We start from the raw sequence: 23,757 nt of genomic DNA, 5'->3' as shown, positions 1-23,757 counted from the left end.
CCTGCAACATATTTTTAGTCCCTACAATCTATTTTAAAGGGCTCATTTCTTTAAACTGACATTCATCCAATCTACAACCACTTTTAAACCTCTAACAACCAATCTACAACCAATTTAGGTCATTACAACCAATCTGTAACCATTCTAAAACCAATTTTAGTCATAGGACCAACCTAAACAAATTATAATCCTTACACCCAATTTTAACGGGCCCATTTCTTTAAACTGACAGTCATCCCATCTACAACAATTTCAAAGCTCTTACAACCAATCTACAATCAATTTAGGTCCATACAGCCAATCTACAACCAATTTTAATTCCTACAACCAATTTTAAATAGCGAATTCCACGCCCATGTCCCGAAATTGACTCCAAACTCATTTACAACAAAAACAACGAATTTAGGCCCCTACAACCAACATATAACCAATTTATGTCCATACAACCAATCTACAACCAATTTTAATTCCTACAACCAATTTTAAATAGCGAATTCCACGCCCATGTCCCGAAATTGACTCCAAACTCATTTACAACAAAAACAACGAATTTAGGCCCCTACAACCAACATATAACCAATTTATGTCCATACAACCAATCTACAACCAATTTCAGTCCACGCAACCAACCTACAACCAATTATAATACCAATTTTAAAGGGACCATTGCTCACCCATGCCCAAAAGAATTTCATTAAAATATCCATCCAGTCTACAACCACTTTCAAAACTCTTACAACCAACCTACAACCAATTTAGGTCCATACAACCAACCGACAACCAATTTCAGTCCCCACAACCAGCCTACAACCAATATCAAAGAGCCAGTGGACTCCGAACGTGTTTATTTTGACGGCGTAATTCCATTTAGCCTCAAGTCGAGTTTGTTTAACCATCTAAATTCGTCACCATGATTGGTTGGCTGGCAGGGGCCGGTGCCCCTGTGCCAGATGGGCACAGCTGGGGCATTTTGGGCATTGGGGGGGTCAAGGGGCGGGGGTGGGGGTGGGGGTCATGCGATGCCAGGGTCGACAAACTTTGTCAGATATTGGTCAGTTCATTCTGAGTCTTAAGATTGAATTAGTGAGTTGCCCTCAAAAATGCCGTAATTTATGCCCGATTTTTGGGGTCCTGTGCCCACCTGACGTCACTTCCGGTGCCCTGCGGGCATTAGGGGTCAAGGGGGAGGGGTAATGCGACGCCAGGGTCAGATAAATCGATAAAAAATCGATCAATAAATTGATCTATTTTAATCTCTTCAAATTCTTTGGAAAAAGAAGTCCTCAAAAATGCTAGATTTCCGCCCAATTTTCGGGGTCATGTGCCCACCTGACGTCACTTCCGGTGCCCTGCGGGGATTAGGGGTCAAGGGAAATGGGTAATGCAACGCCAGGGTTACATAAATCGATAAAAATCGATCAATAAATTGATCTATTATACTTTTCAAATTCTTTGGAAAAAGAGGTCCTCAAAAATGCTTAGATTTCCGCCCCATTTTCGGGGTCCTGTGCCCCCCTGACGTCACTTCCGGTGCCCCATACCCTTGCCTTGATTGTCATCAAGTCTGTCTGTGTCTTGTCTGACCGTCTGTGCCTTGTCTGTCCGTGCGTGTGCGTCCATAACGACAGAGAAATGAAATATTTCGCTATGTAATTACCAGCAAGGGTTGAGAAACTCTTAGGGTACCTCACGCCATCTTTCAAACACCATTGTTGATTTTGGTAGCTAATTTGTACCACTTGGCATATTCTCTCTCTCTCTCTCTCTTTCTCTTTCTCTCCCTGCTTTGTGTTCCTCTGAGAGAGAGAGAGAGAGAGAGAGAGAGAGAGAGAGAGAGAGAGAGAGAGAGAGAGAGAGAGAATAATAATAAATATTTTTCCCATTAAAATATAATTAAAATGTAATTTAAAATATCTTCTCCCTTTATTCCAATTCTCTCTCTCTCTCCTCCAGTTCTCTCTCTCTCTTCCTTCCTTTATCTCTCTCTCTCTCTCTCGTGTCAAATTCTGCAAAACAATTTTTGTATTCAAGTAGTTCAAGACATTCTCAAGCCCTCTCTCTCTCTCTCACTCTCGTCAAAATCTGTGTAACAATTTTTGGTATTCAAACAGTTCAAGATATTCTCAAACCACCTCTCTCTCTCTCTCTCTCATCCAGTTCTCTCTCTCTCCCTCTTTCCAACCCTTTCTCTCTCTCTTTCTTTCCTCCAATTCTCTCTCTCTCTCTCTGTCTCTCGTCAAAATCTGTAAAACAATTTTTGGTATTCAAACAGTTCAAGACATTCTCAACCCACCTCTCTCTCTCTCTGTCATACAATTCTTTCTCTCTCCGTCTTCCAGTTCTCTCCCTCTCCCTCCCTTCCTTCTTTTCTCTCTCTCTCTCTCTCTCCCTTCCTTTATATCTCTCTCTCTTATCAAAATCTGCAAAACAATTTTTGCTGCAAAACAATTTTCGTATACAAACAGTTCAAGACATTCTCAACCCACCTACCTCTCTCTCTCTCTCTCTCTGTCTTCCAATTCTCTCTCTCTCTCTCTCCCCATATACGCCCAGGACATCCTCAGTTAAAAACGGGTGGCAATTGAGAGAGAGAGAGAGAGAGAGAGGGGGGGGGGGCATAGAGCCCATCCTAACCTCTTCCCTCCGCCACCGGAAGCTGATGGGTTTGTCTATGAGTCTTCCTCCTCCCAGGAATCCTGTGAGAGAGAGAGAGAGAGAGAGAGAGAGAGAGAGAGAGAGAGAGAGAGAGAGAGAGAGAGAGAGAGATTGGAGTAGGGAGAGAGAGAGAGAGAATGGTTTAAATATTGTGGAGACTTTGATAAGAGAGAGAGAGAGAGAGAGAGAGAGAGAGAGAGAGAGAGAGAGAGAGAGAGAGAGAGAGAGAGAGAGAGAGAGAGAGAGAGAAAGAGAGAGAGAGAGAAATTGGAAGAAGGAAAAAGAGAGAGCGAGAGAATTGGAAGAAAGAGAGAGAGAGAGAGAGAATTGGGAAAGAGAAAGAATTGGAAGAGAAAGAGAGAAAGAATTAGAAGAGAGAGAGAGAGAGAGAGAGAGAGAGAGAGCAGGACCCTCCCACATAATCTCCCGTGTTAGAGAGAGAGAGAGAGAGAGAGAGAGAGAGAGAGAGAGAGAGAGAGAGAGGAAGGCACACCAAGCCTTCCTCCAGAATCTCCCGTGTTCGTGGGAGAGAGAGAGAGAGAGAGAGAGAGAAAGAGAGAAAGAGAGGTGGCCCTCTAGAGGGAGTGTGTGTGAGAGAGAGAGATAGAGAGGTGCCCCTTTTTCATTCTGGGCACGGGAGGGACATAAGGAACCATGCCCCTTCTCATCCTGGGCACCAGATTTGGTAAGAAATATTAACCTCAAATATTATCATTAATCTTAACATTTCCTGACATTTATAACAATATTTATAATACTTATCAATTGACTTCACTTATTAATACTTCAAGACTTCCCAGATCGAGTTGCAAGTTGCAGGTGTCTCCAAGTGTTCCACATTTGGCCATTCATTTTTTTGGGGGGGTCAAAATATCCCACCCCCCAAGATAAAACTTTGTTCTTTAAGTTGCAAGTGTCCATTGGTGTATCAGGTTGCTAGTTGCAAGTGTCCGTTGGTAGATCAAGTTGCAAGTGTCCACTGGTGTATCAGGTTGCTAGTTGCAAGTGGCCGTTGGTAGATCAAGTTGCAAGTGTCTGTGAGTGTTCACAATTTTTGCACCTCGCCAAAAAATGTTTTTGGAAATCGTTCACAAAAAAACATCATTTTTCTCAAGTGCTAATCAAGTTGTAAGTGTCCATTGGTAGATCAAGTTGCTTGGGTTGCAAGTGTCCGGAAGTGTTCTAAACTTTTGCGCCTCGCCAAAAAATGTTGTTTTTCGGACGTCATTAAAAAAATATATTTTTGTCAAGTGATAATCTGGTGGCAAGTTGCAAGTGCCCATTGGAAAATCAAGTTGCATAGGTTGGAAGTGTCCGGAAGTGTTCCAAATTTTTGCATTTGCCAAAAAGTGTCGTTTTCGGAAATAATTAACAAAAAAATGATTTTTATCAAGTGGTAGATCAAGTTTCAAATTGCAAGTGTCCTTAAGTTGCAAGTGTCCTTGATAGATCAAGTTGTATAGGTTGCAAGTGTCCGGAAGTGTTCCCAATTTTTGCAACTCGCCAAAAAAAGTTCATTTTTCGGAAATAAAAAATATTTTTCTCAAGCGGTAGGTCAAGTTGCAAATGGCAAGTGTCCATTGTTAGATCAAGTTGCAATTGTCAATTAGTTTCCAATTTTTGCAACTCGCCAAAAAAATTGGTTTTTCAGAATTAAAAAAAATTAATGTTCTCAATTGGTAATCAAGTTGCAAGTGTCCACTGGTAGATCAAGTTGCAAGTTTCCTTTGTAGATCAAGTTGCAAGTGTCCATAAGTGTTCTAATTTTTGCAATTTTCCAAAAAAAATTGGTTTTCCAGAATTCACAAAAAAATTTTTATGAAGTGGTAGATCAAGTTGCAAGTGTCCATTGGTGTTGCAAATTGCAAGCGTCCATTGGTAGATCAAGTTGCAAGTGTCAATTTTTGCAGCTTGCCAAAAAAAGTTCATTTTTCGGAAATAATTCACAAAAAAAATTTTTTTTTCTCAAGTGGTAGATCAAGTTGCGTCTATAAGTGCTCCAAAAAAGTGTCGTTAGGGTTCAGATAGGCCCAGAAAGTGTTGGAGGAGTTGATCAGCCAAGTGTGTGGGGGAGGGGGTGATTAAAACAGTCCTAGAGTGTTAGAGGAGTCGGTCAGCCAAGCGCAGAGTCAAAAAACATCCACCGTTTTCTCCCGTTCTCTTATCAGGTCCTTTCCTTCCAGCAGTGACTCCAGGCCTCGCCGGACTGTCCCTGGGGTCGGGGGGCGGCGGGGGGGCGCCGACCCTGATGCAGGGGGGCATGGGGGGCGTCAGGGACACACTGGCCAAGCCCCAAGTCGACTACTCCCGCTACGTCAAGATGTACAGCTCCGCCCTCGAGTGCGGCTCCCTCTCCTGCCGCGAGCACAACCTGAGGTGGGTGGATGGAGTCGGTTTTCTTTTGGGGGCGGTTCAGGATTCGCGGTTCCGGATTCACGGTTCCGGATTCGCGGTTCCGGATTCCCTGCTCCGCCCACCCGCGGTATTTTCCACCAAGAAATATTTACAAATAACTATTTTCATATTTTTGTGACTAAATTTATTTTTTGTGGTAAAACTATTTAAATATTCAGGTATGAGCAGCTTTAGGAGGGTGTCAAATATCAGCCATTCGCGGGGGGTTGCGGGACGCAACCCCCCGCGAATATGGGGGTCGACTGTAACTGAATAACCTTAAACGTACCCTTTAGACGTACCACTGTACCATTTCCGTCACTGTTAATCTCCTCCGTCACCCTGCAAGTTGAATCTTAAACGTACCTTACGTACCCTTCAGACGTACCACTGTACCATTTCCGTCAAGGTTAATCTCCTCCGTCACCCTGCAAGTTGAATCTTAAAACGTACCTTACGTACCCTTTAGACGTACCACTGTACCATTTCCGTCACGGTTAATCTCCTCCGTCACCCTGCAAGTTGAATCTTAAACGTACCTTACGTACCCTTCAGACGTACCACTGTACCATTTCCGTCACGGTTAATCTCCTCCGTCACCCTGCAAGTTGAATCTTAAAACGTACCTTACGTACCCTTTAGACGTACCGCCGTACCATTTCCGTCACAGTTAATCTCCTCCGTCACCCTGCAAGTTGAATCTTATAAGTACCTTACGTACCCTTTAGACGTACCACTGTACCATTTCCGTCACTGTTAATCTCCTCCGTCACCCTGTAAGTTGAATCTTAAAACGTACCTTACGTACCCTTCAGACGTACCGCCGTACCATTTCCGTCAAGGTTAATCTCCTCCGTCACCCTGCAAGTTGAATCTTAAAACGTACCTTACGTACCCTTTAGACGTACCACTGTACCATTTCCGTCAAGGTTAATCTCCTCCGTCACCCTGCAAGTTGAATCTTAAAACGTACCCTTTAGATGTACCACTGTACCATTTCCGTCACAGTTAATCTCCTCTGTCACCCTGCAAGTTGAATCTTAAAACGTACCCTTTAGATGTACCACTGTACCATTTCCGTCAAGGTTAATCTCCTCCGTCACCCTGTAAGTTGAATCTTAAACGTACCTTACGTACCCTTCAGACGTACCACTGTACCATTTCCGTCAAGGTTAATCTCCTCCGTCACCCTGCAAGTTGAATCTTAAAACGTACCCTTTAGACGTACCACTGTACCATTTCCGTCAAGGTTAATCTCCTCCGTCACCCTGCAAGTTGAATCTTAAAACGTACCTTACGTACCCTTTAGACGTACCGCCGTACCATTTCCGCCGCGACTAATCCTCTCTCTCTCTCCCTCGTCCCCAGGGACCACTTCCACTGCCTCGAGTGCGACTCCAAGGTCTTCAGCAAGAAGGAGGAGATGATCCGGCACTTCAAGTGGCACAAGAAGCGTGACGAGAGCCTCCAGCACGGCTTCATGAGGTACTCCCCCTCCGACGACTGCTCCGACCGCTTCAGCAACTGCTCCCACAACCGCAAGCAGACGCACTACCACTGCCTGAAGGTGAGTCGCGGGTCGAGGTCAGAAAAAAAAAAGAGGGTAACGTTTTAGCATGTCCGTTCCGCAGTGACCCCCAAACCCCCCCGGCGCCTCTCTGAGACCTTGACCTTTTCCAGGAGGGGTGCGACAAAGTCTACATCAGCACGTCGGATGTCCAGATGCACGCCAACTACCACCGGAAGGACTCGGCCATCATGCAGGAGGGCTTCCAGAGGTTCAGGGCCTCGGAGGACTGCGGGCAGGCGGCCTGCTCCTTCAGCGGGCAGCGGACGACCCACTTCCACTGCATGCGGAGCGCCTGCAACTACACCTTCAAGAACAAGGCCGACATGGGTGAGGAGGGCGGACGGTTGTTTGTTGGAAGAGTAGAGAAAAATGTCATTTTTCTGTTTTCACGTTATTTGGTGCTTCCATTCTCATCGCATGTCCAGACCACCTCAGTCCTTTTAAACCAACCAGAGTTTGATCCACTTTTTTCACTCCCTTGAGGTGTTACTGTATCGTTATTAAGTGCATTCATTTTCATCACATGTCCAGACCATCTCAGTCCTTTTAAACTGCCCTTTGTTCCTCCCTCGAGGTGTTACTGTGTCGTTATTTGGTGCGTTCATTCTCATCGCATGTCCAAACCATCTCAGTCCTTTTAAACCAACCAGAGTTTGATCCACTTTTGTCACGCCCTTAAGGTGTTACTATATCATTTATTAAGTGCCTTCATTCCCATCACATGTCCAAACCATCTCACTCCTTTTAACCAATTTAAATCAACCCAAGTTTGAACCACCCATTGTTCTTCCCTCCACCGGTGCATTCATTCCCGTCACACGTCCAAACCACCTCAGCCCCCTCAAACCAACCAGGATTAAAAGCACCCTCTATCCCTCCCCCCCGCAGAGAAACACAAGACCTACCACATCAAGGACGAGCAGCTGACGAAGGACGGCTTCAAGAAGTTCATGAAGCAGGAGGACTGCCCCTACGAAGGCTGCAAGTTCTCGCGGGTGGTCAACCACATCCACTGCATACGGCCGGAATGCAACTACGTGCTCCACTCGTCCGGCCAGATTTTCGCTCACAAGGTGCACTTCAACACACTGCTCTTACATCTGGTAACAAGAAGCTGGTAGTTACGGGGGCCATTGGAAGTGACGGTCGTCCGCGACGCCGCCATCGCGAACGAGAAGTCAAGGATGAACGGAAGAGCGGAGGAGGAGGAGGAGGAGGAGGAACGGTCCACTTGCAGACTTTGTTCGGAATGGTCCGTCGGCTGCACGACCCCTCAGTTGAAGAGACAGTCCGTTCGTTGTTTCCCCCCCCCGAGTGGATTGTGCCTAAATTAGGATTCTTGTACGACCCCATATTCAAACAGACAGTCCGTTTCACTTTTGCCCAAGCGGACCGAGTCAGAATTGTCCGTCAGAATTCTTGTATAAACCCCATGTTCAAAGAGTCAGTCCGTTCATTATTTCCCTCAGCGGACTGTGTCAAAATTGCCTGTCGGAATTCTTATACGACCCCATAGTCAGAGAGACAGTCCGTTTGATATTTACCTCAGCAAACTGTTGTCAAATTCGTCTGTCAAAATTCTTGTACGACTCCCACATTCAAAGCGACAGTCCGTTTCACTTTTGCCCAAGCGGACCGAGTCAAAATTGTCCGTCAGAATTCTAGTATAAACCCCATGTTCAAAGAGTCAGTCCGTTCATTATTTTCCTCAGCGGACTGTGTCAAAATTGTCCGTCAAATTCTTGTATGCCGCCACAGTAAAAAAAAGACAGTCCAATTGATATTTCCCTCAGCGGACTGTGTCAAAATTGTCCGTCAAAACTCTCTAGTATAAACCCCTTAGTCAAAGAGGCAATCCACTCATTTCCCTCAGCAAACTGTGTCAAAATTGTCCGTCAGAATTCCTGTATGACCCCCACAGTCGAAGCAACAGTCCGTTTGATATTTCCCTCAGAAAACTGTGTCAAAACTGTCCATCAGAATTCTTGTATGACCCCCACAGTTGAAGCAACAGTCCGTTCATTATTTCCCTCAGCGGACTGTGTCAAAATTGTCCGTCAGAATTCTTGTATGACCCCCTTGCATGAAGCTTTTTCAAATCCCGTATTATCGGGTCCCCGTGTAGCAGTTGATTTCATACGCAACGTATGAAAGTGATGTATGAATACACAGAAGTACAGATTAGTAGTAGATAGAGACGTCACGTAGCGTCACGAATCCTTGCGTAGCGGCGTCACGAAACCCTTTACAGAGTACTGTTTTGCCTTCCTCAAGTCCATCACGTCCGCGTCGGAGGGCGGATTGCCCGCTTTCGTATATAAATAAATTTAAAAAAAAATATTTTAGATTATTTCTAATGGTCCGTCATTCTTGACTTCTGGTGTGGGACTTGCACGTCAGCCTCTTGCAACTGCAACGATTCGATCTGTCAGAAACCTTTATAGTTTTTCTTTTGTTACAATACTATTACACCACCTCTCTATTAGTCTGCATCAGTGGCGAACACTCGCAGTCAAGTTTTTATATATATAAAAAATGCCAAAATTTAAAATTAAACTTAGAATTAGCTCGTACCTTTTGTGCGCAGCGTCACGGACTTTTTCCGTCTTGTTGTAGCGTCTAGTCCTTCCGTTGCTCAGATGACGTCATGACTTAATGGCCCTTAGCTGTTTGCCTGAAGCATTTTGCTCTCTATCCATCAAATATCTAGCGCGGCGACAGGGAGCTTTCATTTAAAAGATTATTAAACCTTTCACAGCTTCAGTTTTGATGCCATGGTTACTTTCAATGCATAACGTAATTCCTGTTTGATACCCAGTCACTCCTATGCCCAGTCTCAATCCCGAGGGCCTTCGTCGAAGGCCTTCTTCCTTGCACGCTGCGAGATTCAGAGACCCGCTCCGCTGTCGCTCGTGCGAAGGTCTAAGAGTACGCTGATTGAGCCTGTGACCGCAGGGAACGGCAACGCAGACCCGCTCACTCTCTCCCTCTCGACTTTGCAGAGAAAGCACGAGCGTCAGGACCACGAACGAGCCTACCGCAAGTACAAGCTGGCGCAGACGATGCTCGGAGTCCCCGAGGGCCACCCGGCGCTGACCCCGCTGTTGCACGAGGCCTTGCGACCCCTGGGGAGCTTGGGAGGACCCATGATCAACCCTCTCATGGGGCCGTTGGGAGGACCGCTGGCGGGGGGTGCGCTCGGCAGCCACCTGGGCGGGCCTCTGGGAGGGCACATGGGCGGCGGACCGATGGACCAGAGGAACGAGGACTCCTCGTCGCCTCTCGGAGTGCCCCAGCCCCCCGGAACCCCGGGGGCGCTGCCGCCCGGAATCCAGCGGCCCCAGGGACCCCTGCTGGGCAGCTTCGCGCCTCCGGGCTTGGTGGAGTCGCAGCAGCACCCGCTGGCCCGCCTCTTAGGAGTGGGCCCCCCTCCCGCGGCTCACGGCTTGTTCCCCGGAGGCTCCGCCACGAGCTCGGCGTCCACCCCGGCCTCCTCCTCCTCCGGCCCGGCCTCGCCCGTGGACCTGAGCATCAGCATGGGGGCCGGCGCGGGGGGGCTGCTGCTGGAAGACCGCGACTGGGAGAGGTGGGTGAGGTTCTACGGGCGGGAGGACGTCTGCAAGAGCGGCGGCTGCTGCGACCTGTCGGGCATCGAACACTACCACTGCGACGAGTGCGAGACCGTCTTCCGGGGACGCGAGAGCGCCAGGGACCACGGGCGCGTCCACGAGCAGCAGGCGCTCGTCACGGAGGACCACTACACCAGGGTGTCCTGCGGGGACGACGCCACGCGGGCATGCCCCCCGGACTGCCCCATCCAGGAACATGCTGACCACTACCACTGTAATTGGGTGAGTATCCAGGATTCTAACGCTATCCTCTGCTGTTTTTGGGATTGCCATGTCGTGTGCGTTTGACGTAGTTTAAGTAATGTGCGGTTCTTCTCCGCCTTGTGACGTAGTCGACGTTAAAACATTAACATTCGTACGGGCTAAACATTAGGGATGTTAGTTTTCCCGTGACGTTTTAACGTAGGAAGCGTTTGATTGCGTGTCTGACGTAGAAAATACCACTAATACCTAATACGAAAGATCTAGTCTGGGGTTTTACTTCCAAACGTCACGCGTCTAATTATTCCGGAAGTGTCCGTGACCACGACATTGATAAACAGAGTGAATTCAAGTCCAAGTTCGTAGCTCAATTAAACGGTCAATATTAACCTTAAACTTTCGTGTCATAGAAAATCACTGTAAAGATCGACCAGAACTCTTAAGTCATTCCTAAATGTGGGGTTTATCTACACGATTTGCTTATTAAAAATGCAAGTTTAAGAAGCTGGACAGCCAAGTACAGGCAGTCCAAGGGTTACGACGGGCTCGGCTTCAGATATATTCATAAAAAATTACTTCCAAGTATTAAGAGACAGAGATTGAAGTACCTACCATTAAAATAACACTTGACGTATGTTAAAATTTGAGATAAATTTAATTTCTTATTCGTATTCAGCATAAAAGAGGAAGCCGAGCTTTTTTATATTTAATGTAAATCGTTTAGGATTCTTAGTTGATGATATTTGTTAGATAATGGAGTTTTTTTTAGCTTAGTATACCCTCCATCGAACCGATTTGCATACTAGAGTATTTGAAATAAGCCCCCAAATTGACATCACGATCGTTCGCCCCTCGAACGTTTGCGAAAAAGATTGACGTTTCGTGTTATCCGAACTGATGTTTGAACCGGTATTCGAATTGGGCGATCAATTTCATGTTCGTTTGAATGTTTGAGGTTTATTGTGCATGTTTGAGTCAAGATGTTGTTTGAATATGGACACAAACTCTTTCCTGGTTGGAAGAGCGACTTGTACAGGCAGTCCCCGGCTTATGACGGGTTCCGTTCCGACGCCGTGTCGTAAGAAAACCTTACTTTTAATCGTTTGGGTGTCTTGTAATTGACGTAAACTGCATTTTTATTGAGTTTTTCATGAAAAAAACCTTCAAATTTTTACCATTAATTCCCTTTTGGAGCCATATTTCTTCCGTCAGATTGGCTTCGTAAACCCGGAATATGCGCCGTAACCCGGGAAATATTTTTGATGAATATATTCGAAGAGCGTCGTAAGCTCGGAACGTCGTAACCCCGGGACTGCCTGTATTCAGTTAACGTCTGCAAATGTATTCAAACCACCTCCGCTAGAACAAGTGTCGTCAGCGACACCACAACTAACCCTTCCAAGTAGCCTTTGGTTTAAGTTGCACAAGAGGCCACTTTGCCATTTTGTTTTCCCCCCCGAGCAAGTTGCGCAGAGCGCAACCCAAATTTTATTTTTGCATTTTCGCTTCACTTTTTTGATTTTAGTCTCTGCTTCCGAGAAAAAGATTCTCTCTCTACGTTGCCGCCGAGTCTGCGACTGCCTCACTAACGTCCTCTTTTGCACGTCCTCTTTTGTGTGGGTGTTGGCTGCTGTCGGTGCAGGAGGGTTGTGGTGAAGGCATCCTAGCGTCCGGAGACAAGCCGTTCCGGCGCCTGGAGCACTTCCGGATGCACGACTACACCCGCAGGCTGGCCATGGCTTCCTCGCCCGGGGGGGCGGCCGGCGCCATGGGGGTGGCGGCCATCACCTCCGTGGACGCCATGTTCAAGAGGAAACGCGGCCGTCCGCCCAAGAACAGGATAATTGAGGTTTGTATTTGTCGTAGGCGGATCGCTCCCGCTTCGTAGGTCCTCCCGGGACAGCGTAGCGTGTCCTAGACTTTTCCGTAGGCCTGTAAGACAAGATCATACACTAGCTCTTCAGTAGGTCTAGACTCTAGAGTTAGGACGTAACGCAAAAGTAGAACCCTGATGACACATCTTGAGATTAGTACAGCCATAGCCACACTTTCGAGCGATGTAATTGTTAGATTTCACTCTCAACAGACAGGTTTTCTGTATAAATCATTTCCTAGATCATCCATTTAGACCATTTCACCCTGTGGGAAGTGCAATTAAGACTATTTCACCCTGTGGGAAGTGCAATTAATGTTAAAAAACTTTCTCTTTTTCATTAATCATAAACCAAAGTCCCTAATTATTGCTGGTGTTCCACGGAGCATAATTCTCAAACCGAGACGGCTTAAGATAGCCGTCTCTCGCAGCCTAGGGGTTGAAGTTGATAGGTCTGTGTATTAAGGGCTAAAAAAAAAAAAAACAGTAAAACTATCCATTGATTGATTGACATTCTCATATCTCGTTCTTGGTTTCAGGTGTGGAACGATTACGTAAGTCCCTCAGAGTTGGTTTCACTAATAATTTGACTAAAACCCCAAGCGTATGTTGGTACTGACCCGCTATGTTTGTAACAGCTGCCGTCGAATGTAATCTAGACGTGCGGAAGGTCCTTTCGACTCGACGCCGACTTGCTCTTGTCATAACAGCTGCCCTGACGTTGTGTGACGCCTGTGCGACAGATCTTGGCCTGACGAACCACTGTTGACAAGTACATTACTTAATTATTCTGACAATCTCATCCATTTCTTGAGATCTCCAGGGAAAGAAGGACGAAGGGACGTATTAACGTGTCGACTAAGGCAAAACGTAACTCTTCGCTTGACCAGTCTGCAAACTTGACTGCTGTTCGAACGACATTACCGAATGACATTTCTAGACTCAATCGGGCCGGCCGAAGGGCTCGTTAGAGAAATTGGGAAGAATTGTTGCCCACAAAGATTATTCCGTACCCCCCCCCCGACAGGCCACTGCCGTAAGAACGACATTACCGAGTGACATTTCTAGACTAGTCGGGCCGGCCAAAGGGCTCGTTAGAGAAATTGGGAAGAATTGTTGCCCACAGAGATTATTCCGTAACCCCCGACAGGCCGCTGCCGTAAGCTTTACTAACACAGTGCTGCAAGTAATCACGTAACAGTAACACTCACCAACCAGACGCTGAAGGCGAATGTAACGACTTAACCTCGTCCGGGCGACTTTCGCCGACTGCCGCGGCCTAACAGGTGCTCAGGGCACGGACTAAATTAATCGCAGGAGTGCCTCGCTCTCAGCCCGCATGATAATGCCACAATTGACACCCAGAATTAACACCAGAATCATTCCTTGTGTCCCTCCGACAATTCTGTGCCGAGCGATGGTGAAGAAGTAGTCATTTCCAAGTCTCTGTAGACCAGTAATTTGGTTGTAAATGTTCTTTTTTTTTATTCCAGATGCTGATACTTGTAGTGTTTTAAATTGTAGACTCCTATGTGTAACCCTGTTCAAAGTACCCATGTGTCAATTTGACCCTAAGTTTGATTTTTTGTAATATTTTTGTAATATTTTTGCCAACTCCAACATTGCAGTTTGAGGGAGAAAATCTTAAAGAGAACAGTTTTAAGAGAGCGCACGCTCAGTTCCGAGCGTTCGAATCCTCGAATCACGTAGCCGAGCGCCGTACGTCTTTTAATTTTTAAAATCCTTCCGTCTCTTACAGCTGCCAGTATCCGCAAACAGCTCGCACGACTCTCCTCAGGCAATTTTCACGAGCTTCAAGCTCCCTAAGAGTTCCCCTCCGCCGCCCACGCACGGCCCCCTGGGCATGCTACCTCTGGGGCACCTCCACCACCCCCACCCCCACCCGCTGACCTCATCCGCGTCATCCCTAGGGCACCACCTCTCCCCTCACCTGAAGCGGGACTCCGCCTCGCCCCCGGGGCTCTCCATTCCCATGTCGATCTCCTCAGCTGTCTCCTCCGTCTCGGGCCAGCCGGTGATTCTGCCGCTGTCCGGACCCCTGACTTCTAATCCGCTGCAGCCTCAGGTCAGTGGTGGGGGGATTGCGGCGCGGTCTCTTCGACGGACGGCCGCCATTGCCGTATATGCTCGACAGATTTTTGCCTTTAAAAAGCTTAAATTTTCCTTTAAAAACCTGAAATTCATTTTAGAACCTTGAGCTTCGTGATACTTCAGAACCACAATGACAGAGTCTCTCGCAGTTTAGGGAAGTTTCTCATTAAATATCTGGTATATATGAGAGAGTTAGTTCGCGTCTAGCCTGGGGTATTTTATGCTAGTGTTGCCACGGTTTAAAAACTGAATTTTAGTTTTAACTTATTTAAAAAGTAATATACTTTTATTAGACATAAAGTGGCATTACAGACACCACCCTACTGATGAACATTCAACTTAAAAACATTCAGATATAAATATATGGGATCGCAGACCAAAATTGTGTTCGGAACGCTCTCCTTTGACACCGTAAGTTCAAATTTTGTTCTGCGCGCCTATTCTGTCCATACAATGCTGTATATACAATGTATGGTGTTTCAGGATGAATAAATGTACAATATTGTGTTGATTTGATATCATACTGTACTTGAATAGCCACGAAGAGTATAGTGACCAATTTAAAAACAATTCAAAACGGCCGTCCGGAACATAACTCGTTCGCCAAGTGGGGCGGTGTCTGTATGGGACCGAACACATTAAATATTACTTCCTATTACACAGTATAGAACGGCGTTCGACGTCGCAGAACAACGAGAAAAAAAAATTAATCAACAACCTCAAAAAAACAATTAACCATTAACATTCCCGTTCTCCCTCCCAGGCCGAGGTAATGGAAGGGTTCTACGTGTGGTCCGAAGGCTCCACCTGCCCCGACCAGCTGTGCCCCCTGCTGGGCAGACGCCACTACCACTGCGTCCACCCGAGGTGCCTGTACGTGACGGCCCACGTCGACGTCCTTCCCCTCCACGCGCACGACTTCCACGACAACACGCAGATCCTGGAGGGCTTCATCGCCATCGACCGCAACATCGACTGCCGGTCGCCCAATTGCCAAAGGTGAGGCTCTTAACGTCGTTGCAGTTTATCTATGGAACAGTATAGAATTCAGTTGAATATAGAATTTATGCCAGATGCCAAGCACTGGGTCCTGTGAGGTTGTTCGGTGCTGAGAGGGGAAATTGACAGTAAAAGGTTTTGAAAGGTTTAACAGGAGGAAAGCCTCAAAGCAGTTGTTTGGTCCAGATTTTAAAATTAAAACATTTGATTTCAAGCCTTTATATTGATCCTGTTATGCCTTTCAGACCTTTCTGTTCCTCCTGTTACACCTTTCAAACCTTTCTATTCCTCCTGTTACACCTCTCAAACCTTCTATCCCTCCCGCTACACCTTTCAAACCTTTCCGTTCCTCGGGAAAACGCGTCCCCTATGAATGCCGAGCTTAAAAACGTACTTTTCTAACTCGTTATTTTTTTCCCCACAGCAACAAAATCAACAAACACTTCCACTGCACCCGCTGCGGCTTCTCGTTCGTCCGCTACCAGATGATGGAGTCCCACGCCGAGAAGCACCTGCAGGAGGAGGGCAGCAGCGGCCAAGGGCACAGCCTGGGACCGCAGTCGCCCATCTACCTGAAGAGGCCTCGGCCGGACAGCCCCATGGAGACCCCCACCTCGGCCGAGGGCCCCAACAAATCGCAAGGTTAGGGATGCCTCCTGTCCTAGTGGCTAGAGGAACTTGTCTCCTGTCTTGGGTTCTGCGTAATTATTGTCGTCATATGAAGTATAACGTCAGCGTTGCTTCGAACTATAAGATTTCTGCTTTGAAATATAACGTTTTTAAGTATTCCAATGTATTCACTTGGTGGAAGGTAAAGGTAGATTGTTGTTATGTCATTTTTTTATGCATTTTCATGGAAAATTAAGTTACGTCGGCCTAGATTAGCCTAGAGCTTCGCACGTTGGTCTAGATTAGCTTACAGAGTTTCACTTCCTCCTTTATAACCGAGCCTAGATTCAGGTTACACTGACTTGTAGATGTCTCCCCTCCAGTTGTCAAGTCGGCGGGGATCTTCTACCCACTGTCGCCATTCCCGACCTCCACGTCGTCCTCCTCCTCCTCCGGCCTGGGAGGGGCCGGGGGTTCGGGGGCCTCGCGCGGCGAGGCGGGAGCCCTCGTCACGCCCATTCCGCCCTCCTCCTCCTCCTCGTCCTTGCGGCCGCACACCTCCACCACCTTCACATTGCCAGTGTCCGGAAGCCTCACCATAACGGCCACCAGACGATCGCCGCCCATTCCACACGGCCTGCACTCCTCCTCCTCCTCCTCGCCCCCCCCTCCTCCCCCGACCATCCGCGACCAGATGGAGCAGGGGGAGGCGGACGACTTCGACGCCGACCAGCCGCGGCCGCTCAGCCAGTCCGGGGAGATCATCTTCCCGTCGCCCAGCGTCCAGATTTCCAAGCACGACCACGTCTCCGAGATGGTCAAGAGCGAGCACATGGCCAGCCTGGCGTCGTCCCTGGGGGCGGAGTGGCTCGGCGGCATGGACCAGCGCCTCCACCACCACCAGCACCACCACCCGCAGTACGGGCCGGACTTCTCGTGCGGGCGGCCGTTCTGCAAGTTGAAGAAGAAGGACCACTACCACTGCCACGTCTGCAACCAGGCGTTCAGCGAGCACGACAAGCTGCGGCCCCACCTACTCAAGCACGCCACCGGCAGCAGCCCCCTGAACCCCGGGTCGGTCTCCGCGATGACGGACGACGACTCCGAGAGCCGGGGGGCGGGGGAGCAGGACGACGAGGACGGGTCCGGGTCCTTCCACCCTAAGGCGGAGGGTGGCGGCGGCGGCAGCAGCAGCTGCGACAGGCCGATCGGCAGCAGCAGCCCGGGCAGCCCGAACGAGAGCGTCGTCAGCATATCGACGAGCAGCCCGCTGCCGTTCGGCTCCGGCGTGAGCATCGGCGGCGGCACGCTCGGCCACTCCCCGTCCCAGTTCCCGCTCGTCTACACGCAGGCGGCCAGCTTCCCGGGCCTCCCGTCGCCCTTCGCGCCCCAGTTCGGGATCTCGGGCATGTTCCCCGGGACCCTCCCGCGCCTGCTGCCCCCCACGGCCTGGCAGTTCAACCCCGCGCTGGCCGCGATGGCCCAGCAGGGCCTCATGATCCCCGGCGTCAGGCCGAACGGGGAGCTGGCGACGCACGGGTCCCCCGGGGCCGGAGGTCCCGGCCTGGGGGCGCCGGTTCTCCAGGGGCCCGGGGGGGAGCACAACCCCATCCTCCCGGCCACCCTGGGGACGTCGCCGCACCTGGCGCTGCTCGGGAAGAGGATCGGAGCCGACGACTTCAACTCGCAGGAGGCGAAGAAGATCCGGAACAACCACTCCATGCGTATGCTGAAGGATGAGCCGGTTCCGGAGGGCTACCTGAGATTCAGGTGAGGGTGGTCTCTCTCTCTCTCTCTCTCTCTCTCTCTCTCTCTCTCTCTCTCTCTCTCTCTCTCTCTCTCTCTCACGTTAAGTGTAAAGATTACGTACAGTTGCCACTAGATTTAAGATACCTATATATAATATTTAAGTGCAGGCTATATAAGATCTTTGTAACTTACTAGACTTCTTAAATGGCTTGTAACATGAAGAATATAGTCTAGAATCTCATAACATAAAGAATATAGTCTAGAATCTCACAATGCAAAGAATATTGACTCTAGAATCTCATTATGCAAATATCAACTCCAGAATTTTGTACCCCAAAAGAACATCAACTCTAGAATCTCTTAAAAATGAAGAATATCAAGTCTAGAATCTCTTAAAAATGAAGAATATAAACTTGAGAATCTTAAAAATAAAGCATATCAACTCTAGAATCTCTTAAAAATAACGAATATCAACTCTAGAACCTCTTAAAATGAAGAATATAAACTATAGAATCTCTTAAAAATGATGAATATAAACTGTAGAATCTCTTAAAAATGAAGAATATAAACTCTAGAATCTTAAAAGAGACCGATATCGACTCTAGTATCTCTTTAAAAACGAAGGTCAACTTCCAGGTTCAACGAGGACTGCCAGTACCCCCACTGCGGGTACCGGGAGCACCAGACCCACTTCCACTGCATGCGAAAGGACTGCGGCTACTCCTTCTGCGACAAGACCAGGTTCGTGCAGCACACGGCCCGGCACGAGCGCCTCGACACGCTGATGGGCGGGGACTTCAACCAGTACCGTTCCAACGTCTCTTGTGGTCGTCCAGACTGCGTCTATGCTTCTATGATAGGTGAGCGAGCGGACGGGCGTCCCCGTCACCCGGAGACGTTCACGAGCGTCTCGGGTGACTTCGGGACGAACCGTCTGGTGTTTGAGTATTTGTCGTGTAACAGAGTTAGAATTGTCATTCATTTTGAGACGAGTTGTCCGACGTTAAGTGTTAGGATTGCGACCGACTTCGAGACGAGTTTTCTGACATTTTCAAGACGAGTTACCTGACACTGAAGTGTTAGGATTGTGACTGACTTCGAGACAAATTGTCTGACTTTAAAGTGTTAGGATTGCGACTGACTTCAAGAAAAGTTGCCTGACTTTTAAAGTGGTAGGATTGCAATGGACTTTGAGACAAGTTGTCTGACTTTTAAAGTGTCAGGATTGGTATTATTTCTGAGACGAGTCATCTGACATTCAACACTTGATCGGCGAGTGAGAGTTTTGTCCTCGTCTGCAATTAATTTATATAATTATTCTTTTAAAGGCTAAATTTTTAGAGGTTTTTAGTTATGTCTCAGATTTACTTTATATTATTATTTTACAAATTTTACTATACCTTCTTTCATATTCTCTTTCCTCCATCTTACTTTCCTCAACCCTCTCCTGACAATTGATTCAGAGTCAAACTGCTTTGAGATTTCCCTCCTGTTACACCTTTCAAACCTTCTACTCTCAATTTCCGTTTCAGCGCCGTGTTCAATTCAATTCAATTCACGCACTCTCTCTCTCTCTCTCTCTCCCGCAGGTCAGCAGCAGAACAAAGCCTCCCACTTCCACTGCCTGAAGTGCGACTTCGTCTGCACGGACACCAACAAGGTCGTGGCCCACAGGCGGCAGCACCAGAAGCGCGACTCCATCAACGCCGCGGGATTCGAGAAGTTCACACCCTCCCAGCCCTGCGGCATCCAGGGGTGCAACCACAACCAGAAGCAGACCCACTACCACTGCCTCAAGTGTCAATACTCCGTGCTGGGGCTGAGCCAGATGTCCGCCCACCGGTTCCGACACCTCGAGTGAAGACTCGGAGGAGGAGGAGGAGGAGGAGGAGGAGGAGGAGGAGGAAGACGGGGAGCCGTGGAGGGGGACGAAGAAGGGTCAACGCGCACTTGAAGGATCGGTCGTCGGAGGGCCGACGCGACATCCGCAGCCGTAGAGGAGGAGGCGGAGACGATGAGGCTCTCCTCTCGAGATCCTCGCACGAAGGATCCAGGAAGAAAAATCGACGATTCGTGCGGAGAACGAGCGCGAAGGATCCAGGAAGAAGAGTCGACGGGCCGTCCAAGCCGTCTAGGAGGCGGAGACGACGCGAGAAAGACGGCTTCCTCCTTCAAGCGCGAGCCGCCCGCTCCTCTCTCTCTCTCTCTCTCTCTCGGCTTCGACTCGCGCGGAGACGCAGTAAGGCAGCTAAACGTCACCAACTTAGAAGAGGGCACGTTTTAGGGCCCAGATTCGCGGAGGCCGTCCTCTCCGCCAGACAAGCCAAGCCAAGCCAAGCCAAGCCAAGCCAGCCAGCCAACAACAACGTGTCCTTCTTAGAGAGACTTATTTACATATCATTGTAACATACCAAGTACTAGAGTAGCTCATTTAGGATTTTTACTGTACCTTGTATCCATGTCTCCTTTTTTTTTTTATTTTTGGACTCTTAGATAAATCGTCGACATTCGTTCTCTTCGCCGAGCCGATGTACGTACGTCGAGCCTCGGAGGAACGCGCGAGAACGACGCGTACGACGACGAGATCGTCCAGTGAACTCTCTTTTTTTTTTTGTCTAGTGTTTACGGTGAAATGGTTCGACCCGGTGAGAGACTGTGTGTGTAGTCATGTTTACGTATGTTGAGCCTTAAAGGAACACCCACGAAAACGATGCGTACAATTATGAGATCGTCCAATGAACTCTCTCTTTTTTTGTCTAGTGTTTACGGTGAAATGGTTCGACCCGGTGAGAGACTGTGTACGTAGCCATGGTTAAGTACGTTGAGCCTTAAAGGAACACCCACGAAAACGATGCGTACAACGACGAAATCGTCCAATAAACTTTTTTTTCTAGTGTTTACGGTGAAATGGTTCGACCCGGTGAGAGACCGTTTATGTAGTCAGGGGTCGGTGTGTGCGGTCGCCGCCTGGCGAAGCCGGACGGCCCGTAGAAATGTCTCTCTCGCGCACGCGCCAGGTTCCTCCCACGGACGTAGGCCTTAAAATATTAACCAGCGCGGCTTTCTTCCCCCGCACGAGACAAGAGAGACGTCGTCCGTCCTTTCCGTACCGTAGGAAACTAAATCCCCTTCGCCGTCGGATGCCGCCCACTGTCTCCTCTCCGCCCCACGAGCGAGGTGGGCGCGTACTGTGTTACCCCGTCGATTTGGTACAAGTCGACCCTCCGTGAAATGTTACGAGATTTTTTTTAAATGTACGTGATGTATATAGTATTCCATACAAGCATATATATATATAAAATACGACGATGTCGGACCCCAGACCGTCTTTGAATGAAACCGAGTGCCTTGTCAGAAAGGTCGTTTACAAGTGTCTTCATAGTGTCTTATAGACGATAGGTTGGTGTCGTGGTGCGTATAAAGTTTAAAAAAAAAAGATAAAAAAAAAAAAACGTGCGGTCGCGGGACATTCCACAGACGTCCCCGGCTCTGCTAGTACCCCTTTTTCGGGCGACAGGAGCAACAGATTCTTCCTCTCTCTCTCTCTCTCTCTCTCTCGGGTTTTTACGCAGTGCCTTCACGAGATCTTAACCTCACTCTCGTCCTGAACTTTTGCGCAGTGCCTTCATGAGATCTTTCTCTCTCTCTCTCTCTCTCGTCCTGAACTTTGTTTCTCCTCTCCGTTCAATCTCTCTCTCTCTCTATCTCGCCTCCTGTCCGCCTCCAGTTGTATCCATTCCCGGAGATCGAGCCCGCCGTTCGTCACCACACGCATTTATCCACTCTCGCACACCCGTAACTACACTCCACGAAAAGCTACTGCTCCCTTTCCCCTTCCACACGAAACACCCGCGCACAGTTGAGGAATGATTTTTTTGTACTATTTATTATTATCATTATTTTAGTTACCAAATATTAGTGCCAAGTATTTTCAAGATTTCATTTCAACGAGAACTTCCCTCTCCCCCTATTTTTTTTTTTTCGTAGTGCCAAACGTCGTCGTTGCTGTCGTCTTATTATTATTATTATTATTATTATCATCATTATTATTATTTGTCATTTGGCGTGGCAAACATTGTGCCAACATTAATAATCCCCAGTCTTTTTTTCATCTCTATCTCTCTCTAGCGGCATTTTTATTAACACGTAGCCCGCCGGGCGGCTTCCGTTCCCTCCGCCCTCCTCCTCCTTCTGGGGAGACTCGAAGGAGCGGCCGCTCTAGATGTGAATAACTCCCCTCTTCTTCTTTTTTTTTTTGATTGCTGGAGAGACGCGTATACCCCGAGGAGGAACGCGTATGTTACCGCGTCACAAAGTGCCTTCGAGAAAAGCGGCCGTACGTCGCGGAAGCCTCCTCTCGAATCCGTCGCGCCGTAAGCCCTCCTCGAGAGACCCCGAGTCCTCCGTACCGGACTCGCGAGTCCCGAGGTCGCACGCGCCGCTGCTCGGGCACTGCGATGAGGCAGTGCCGCGGATGGCAGCGGGGGTGGGGAGAGTCTCTCCCCGCCGTTGTAGAGCGCCGGAGAGAGACGCGTTCAATAGTAGCTAAGGCAAGTCTTTTTTTTTTCCGGGAGAGGGGGGGGGGGCCGAACGATTTCGTCCTTCCCTTTTCTTAACGCGTAGGATTACGGTGCCTGTGAGGTCAAGACGCATAGTACTTCGGATGACTCAAAAGCAGAATAACGTTGCGTTGCGTAGTTCCCGGCCGTTGCGCCCCTAAGCAATATAGTGTGTCTTTGTTTGCTGTGATGTAGGATCGTACATAGTAGGTTTAGAGAGAAGAAGAAGAAGGAGAAGAAGGAGAAGAAGCGACTGCTGTCAGAACTCTGCGAGTCGGGGGGAGAAGACTGGAAAGCGACGAGGAGGAGACGACTCGCGTACGAGGAACCAGGTTCCAAACCTGTTCCGTTTTTTGAAAATCTCCCCCCGCCCCCATCCCCCCCCCCTCTCCGGATCTTGCGAACTGTGATGATGCTGATGACGGTAACCGCTAGAACGCGATGCCCTGAGGAACGAGGAGAAGGTGGCGATGACGCGTAATTTCCCCCCTCCCTCTCCCCCGCCAACCTTCCCCAAAAAAAGGCCCCCAACTCCCTCTTTGTAATGCAATTGTTAGTGGACATTTAATTTTTTTAGCTTCTTTCATTTTTTTCTATCCTATTTACAAGTTATGTTTTATTTATTTACCATCAGCAGCGTTCGGCGCGGAGTTGATTCGTCAGGCGGAGAGAAAATCGGCTGGCGTCGTCGACGACGACGGCAAAAGATCCATCTTTTTCCCTTAAAAAAAAAAAAAAAAGTCGACGTCGACGTGCGGTTTTGTCGTCGTCGGTCGCGGAGCGCCGCGCGAAATCTCTTCCGCTCGCCGCTGCTGCTGCTGGTGCATTTATGTACAGTCCTTATTTATTACTGTGGGGGGACTTCCAGGATGGGGCACTAACCCCCGTGCCGCGAGACCCGCTCCACTTGTCGCCTCCCTCGCTCTCAACGTTTGCGGCCTCTTCCTTCGCTCCTCACGTTTGCCACTCTTGTCGCCGCGCCCCCCGGTTCCTCCTTCTTCCTCCCGGCACGAGAAGCCGCGGAAGGAAGGAAGGAAGGAAGGACGGACGGAAAGAAGAAGAAGAAGAAGAAGAGCGTTTCAAGTTTCAACCCTTACCTCAGGTCGTCGTCTGTTGTGCGCGCGCGCGCGCTCCCTCCCTCCGCTCTAGCTCGTCCCCTAAGTCCGGCGTCGCTCGGACTAGTCTCGGCGGCCGCAAGTCTTGGACAAACTGAGAGGAGGACAAGTGGAGAAGGTCAGCAGAGCCATCCTGGGGAAACTTAACTCAATTAAAGTGATACACTGAACTTACCGGCGTCTTTTATTCGTCCCTCTTGTTTTTCAGGACTCTGGCGAACGACAGAGAACTAGCCGAATGCGCTGAGAAGTAAGTAGAAGACGGAGATGAGCTGTCAAATACCTACAATGT

At 48.6% G+C, this 23,757-nt stretch overlaps 1 protein-coding gene across 1 annotated transcript in view; it reads left to right on the top strand.

The window, feature by feature from the left end:
* LOC136838324 (zinc finger protein castor homolog 1-like) overlaps positions 1-19,895 on the top strand; it is a 56,548-nt gene extending 36,653 nt beyond the window's left edge. The window contains exons 4-16 of the mRNA XM_067103228.1: positions 4,824-5,031; positions 6,418-6,616; positions 6,730-6,946; positions 7,508-7,722; positions 9,622-10,470; positions 12,092-12,298; positions 12,862-12,876; positions 14,082-14,408; positions 15,198-15,433; positions 15,858-16,075; positions 16,411-17,812; positions 18,416-18,651; positions 19,381-19,895. Coding sequence (XP_066959329.1) covers positions 4,824-5,031; positions 6,418-6,616; positions 6,730-6,946; positions 7,508-7,722; positions 9,622-10,470; positions 12,092-12,298; positions 12,862-12,876; positions 14,082-14,408; positions 15,198-15,433; positions 15,858-16,075; positions 16,411-17,812; positions 18,416-18,651; positions 19,381-19,652 — 4,601 coding nt within the window. The 3' untranslated portion in view covers positions 19,653-19,895. The remainder of the gene's footprint in view (positions 1-4,823; positions 5,032-6,417; positions 6,617-6,729; positions 6,947-7,507; positions 7,723-9,621; positions 10,471-12,091; positions 12,299-12,861; positions 12,877-14,081; positions 14,409-15,197; positions 15,434-15,857; positions 16,076-16,410; positions 17,813-18,415; positions 18,652-19,380) is intronic.
* Positions 19,896-23,757: the final 3,862 nt, after the last annotated feature.

The sequence above is a fragment of the Macrobrachium rosenbergii genome, unplaced genomic scaffold, assembly GCF_040412425.1.
Source record: "Macrobrachium rosenbergii isolate ZJJX-2024 unplaced genomic scaffold, ASM4041242v1 60, whole genome shotgun sequence".
In the NCBI taxonomy this organism is placed as follows: Eukaryota; Metazoa; Arthropoda; class Malacostraca; order Decapoda; family Palaemonidae; genus Macrobrachium; species Macrobrachium rosenbergii.
This window is presented reverse-complemented; position numbering and strand designations above follow the sequence as displayed.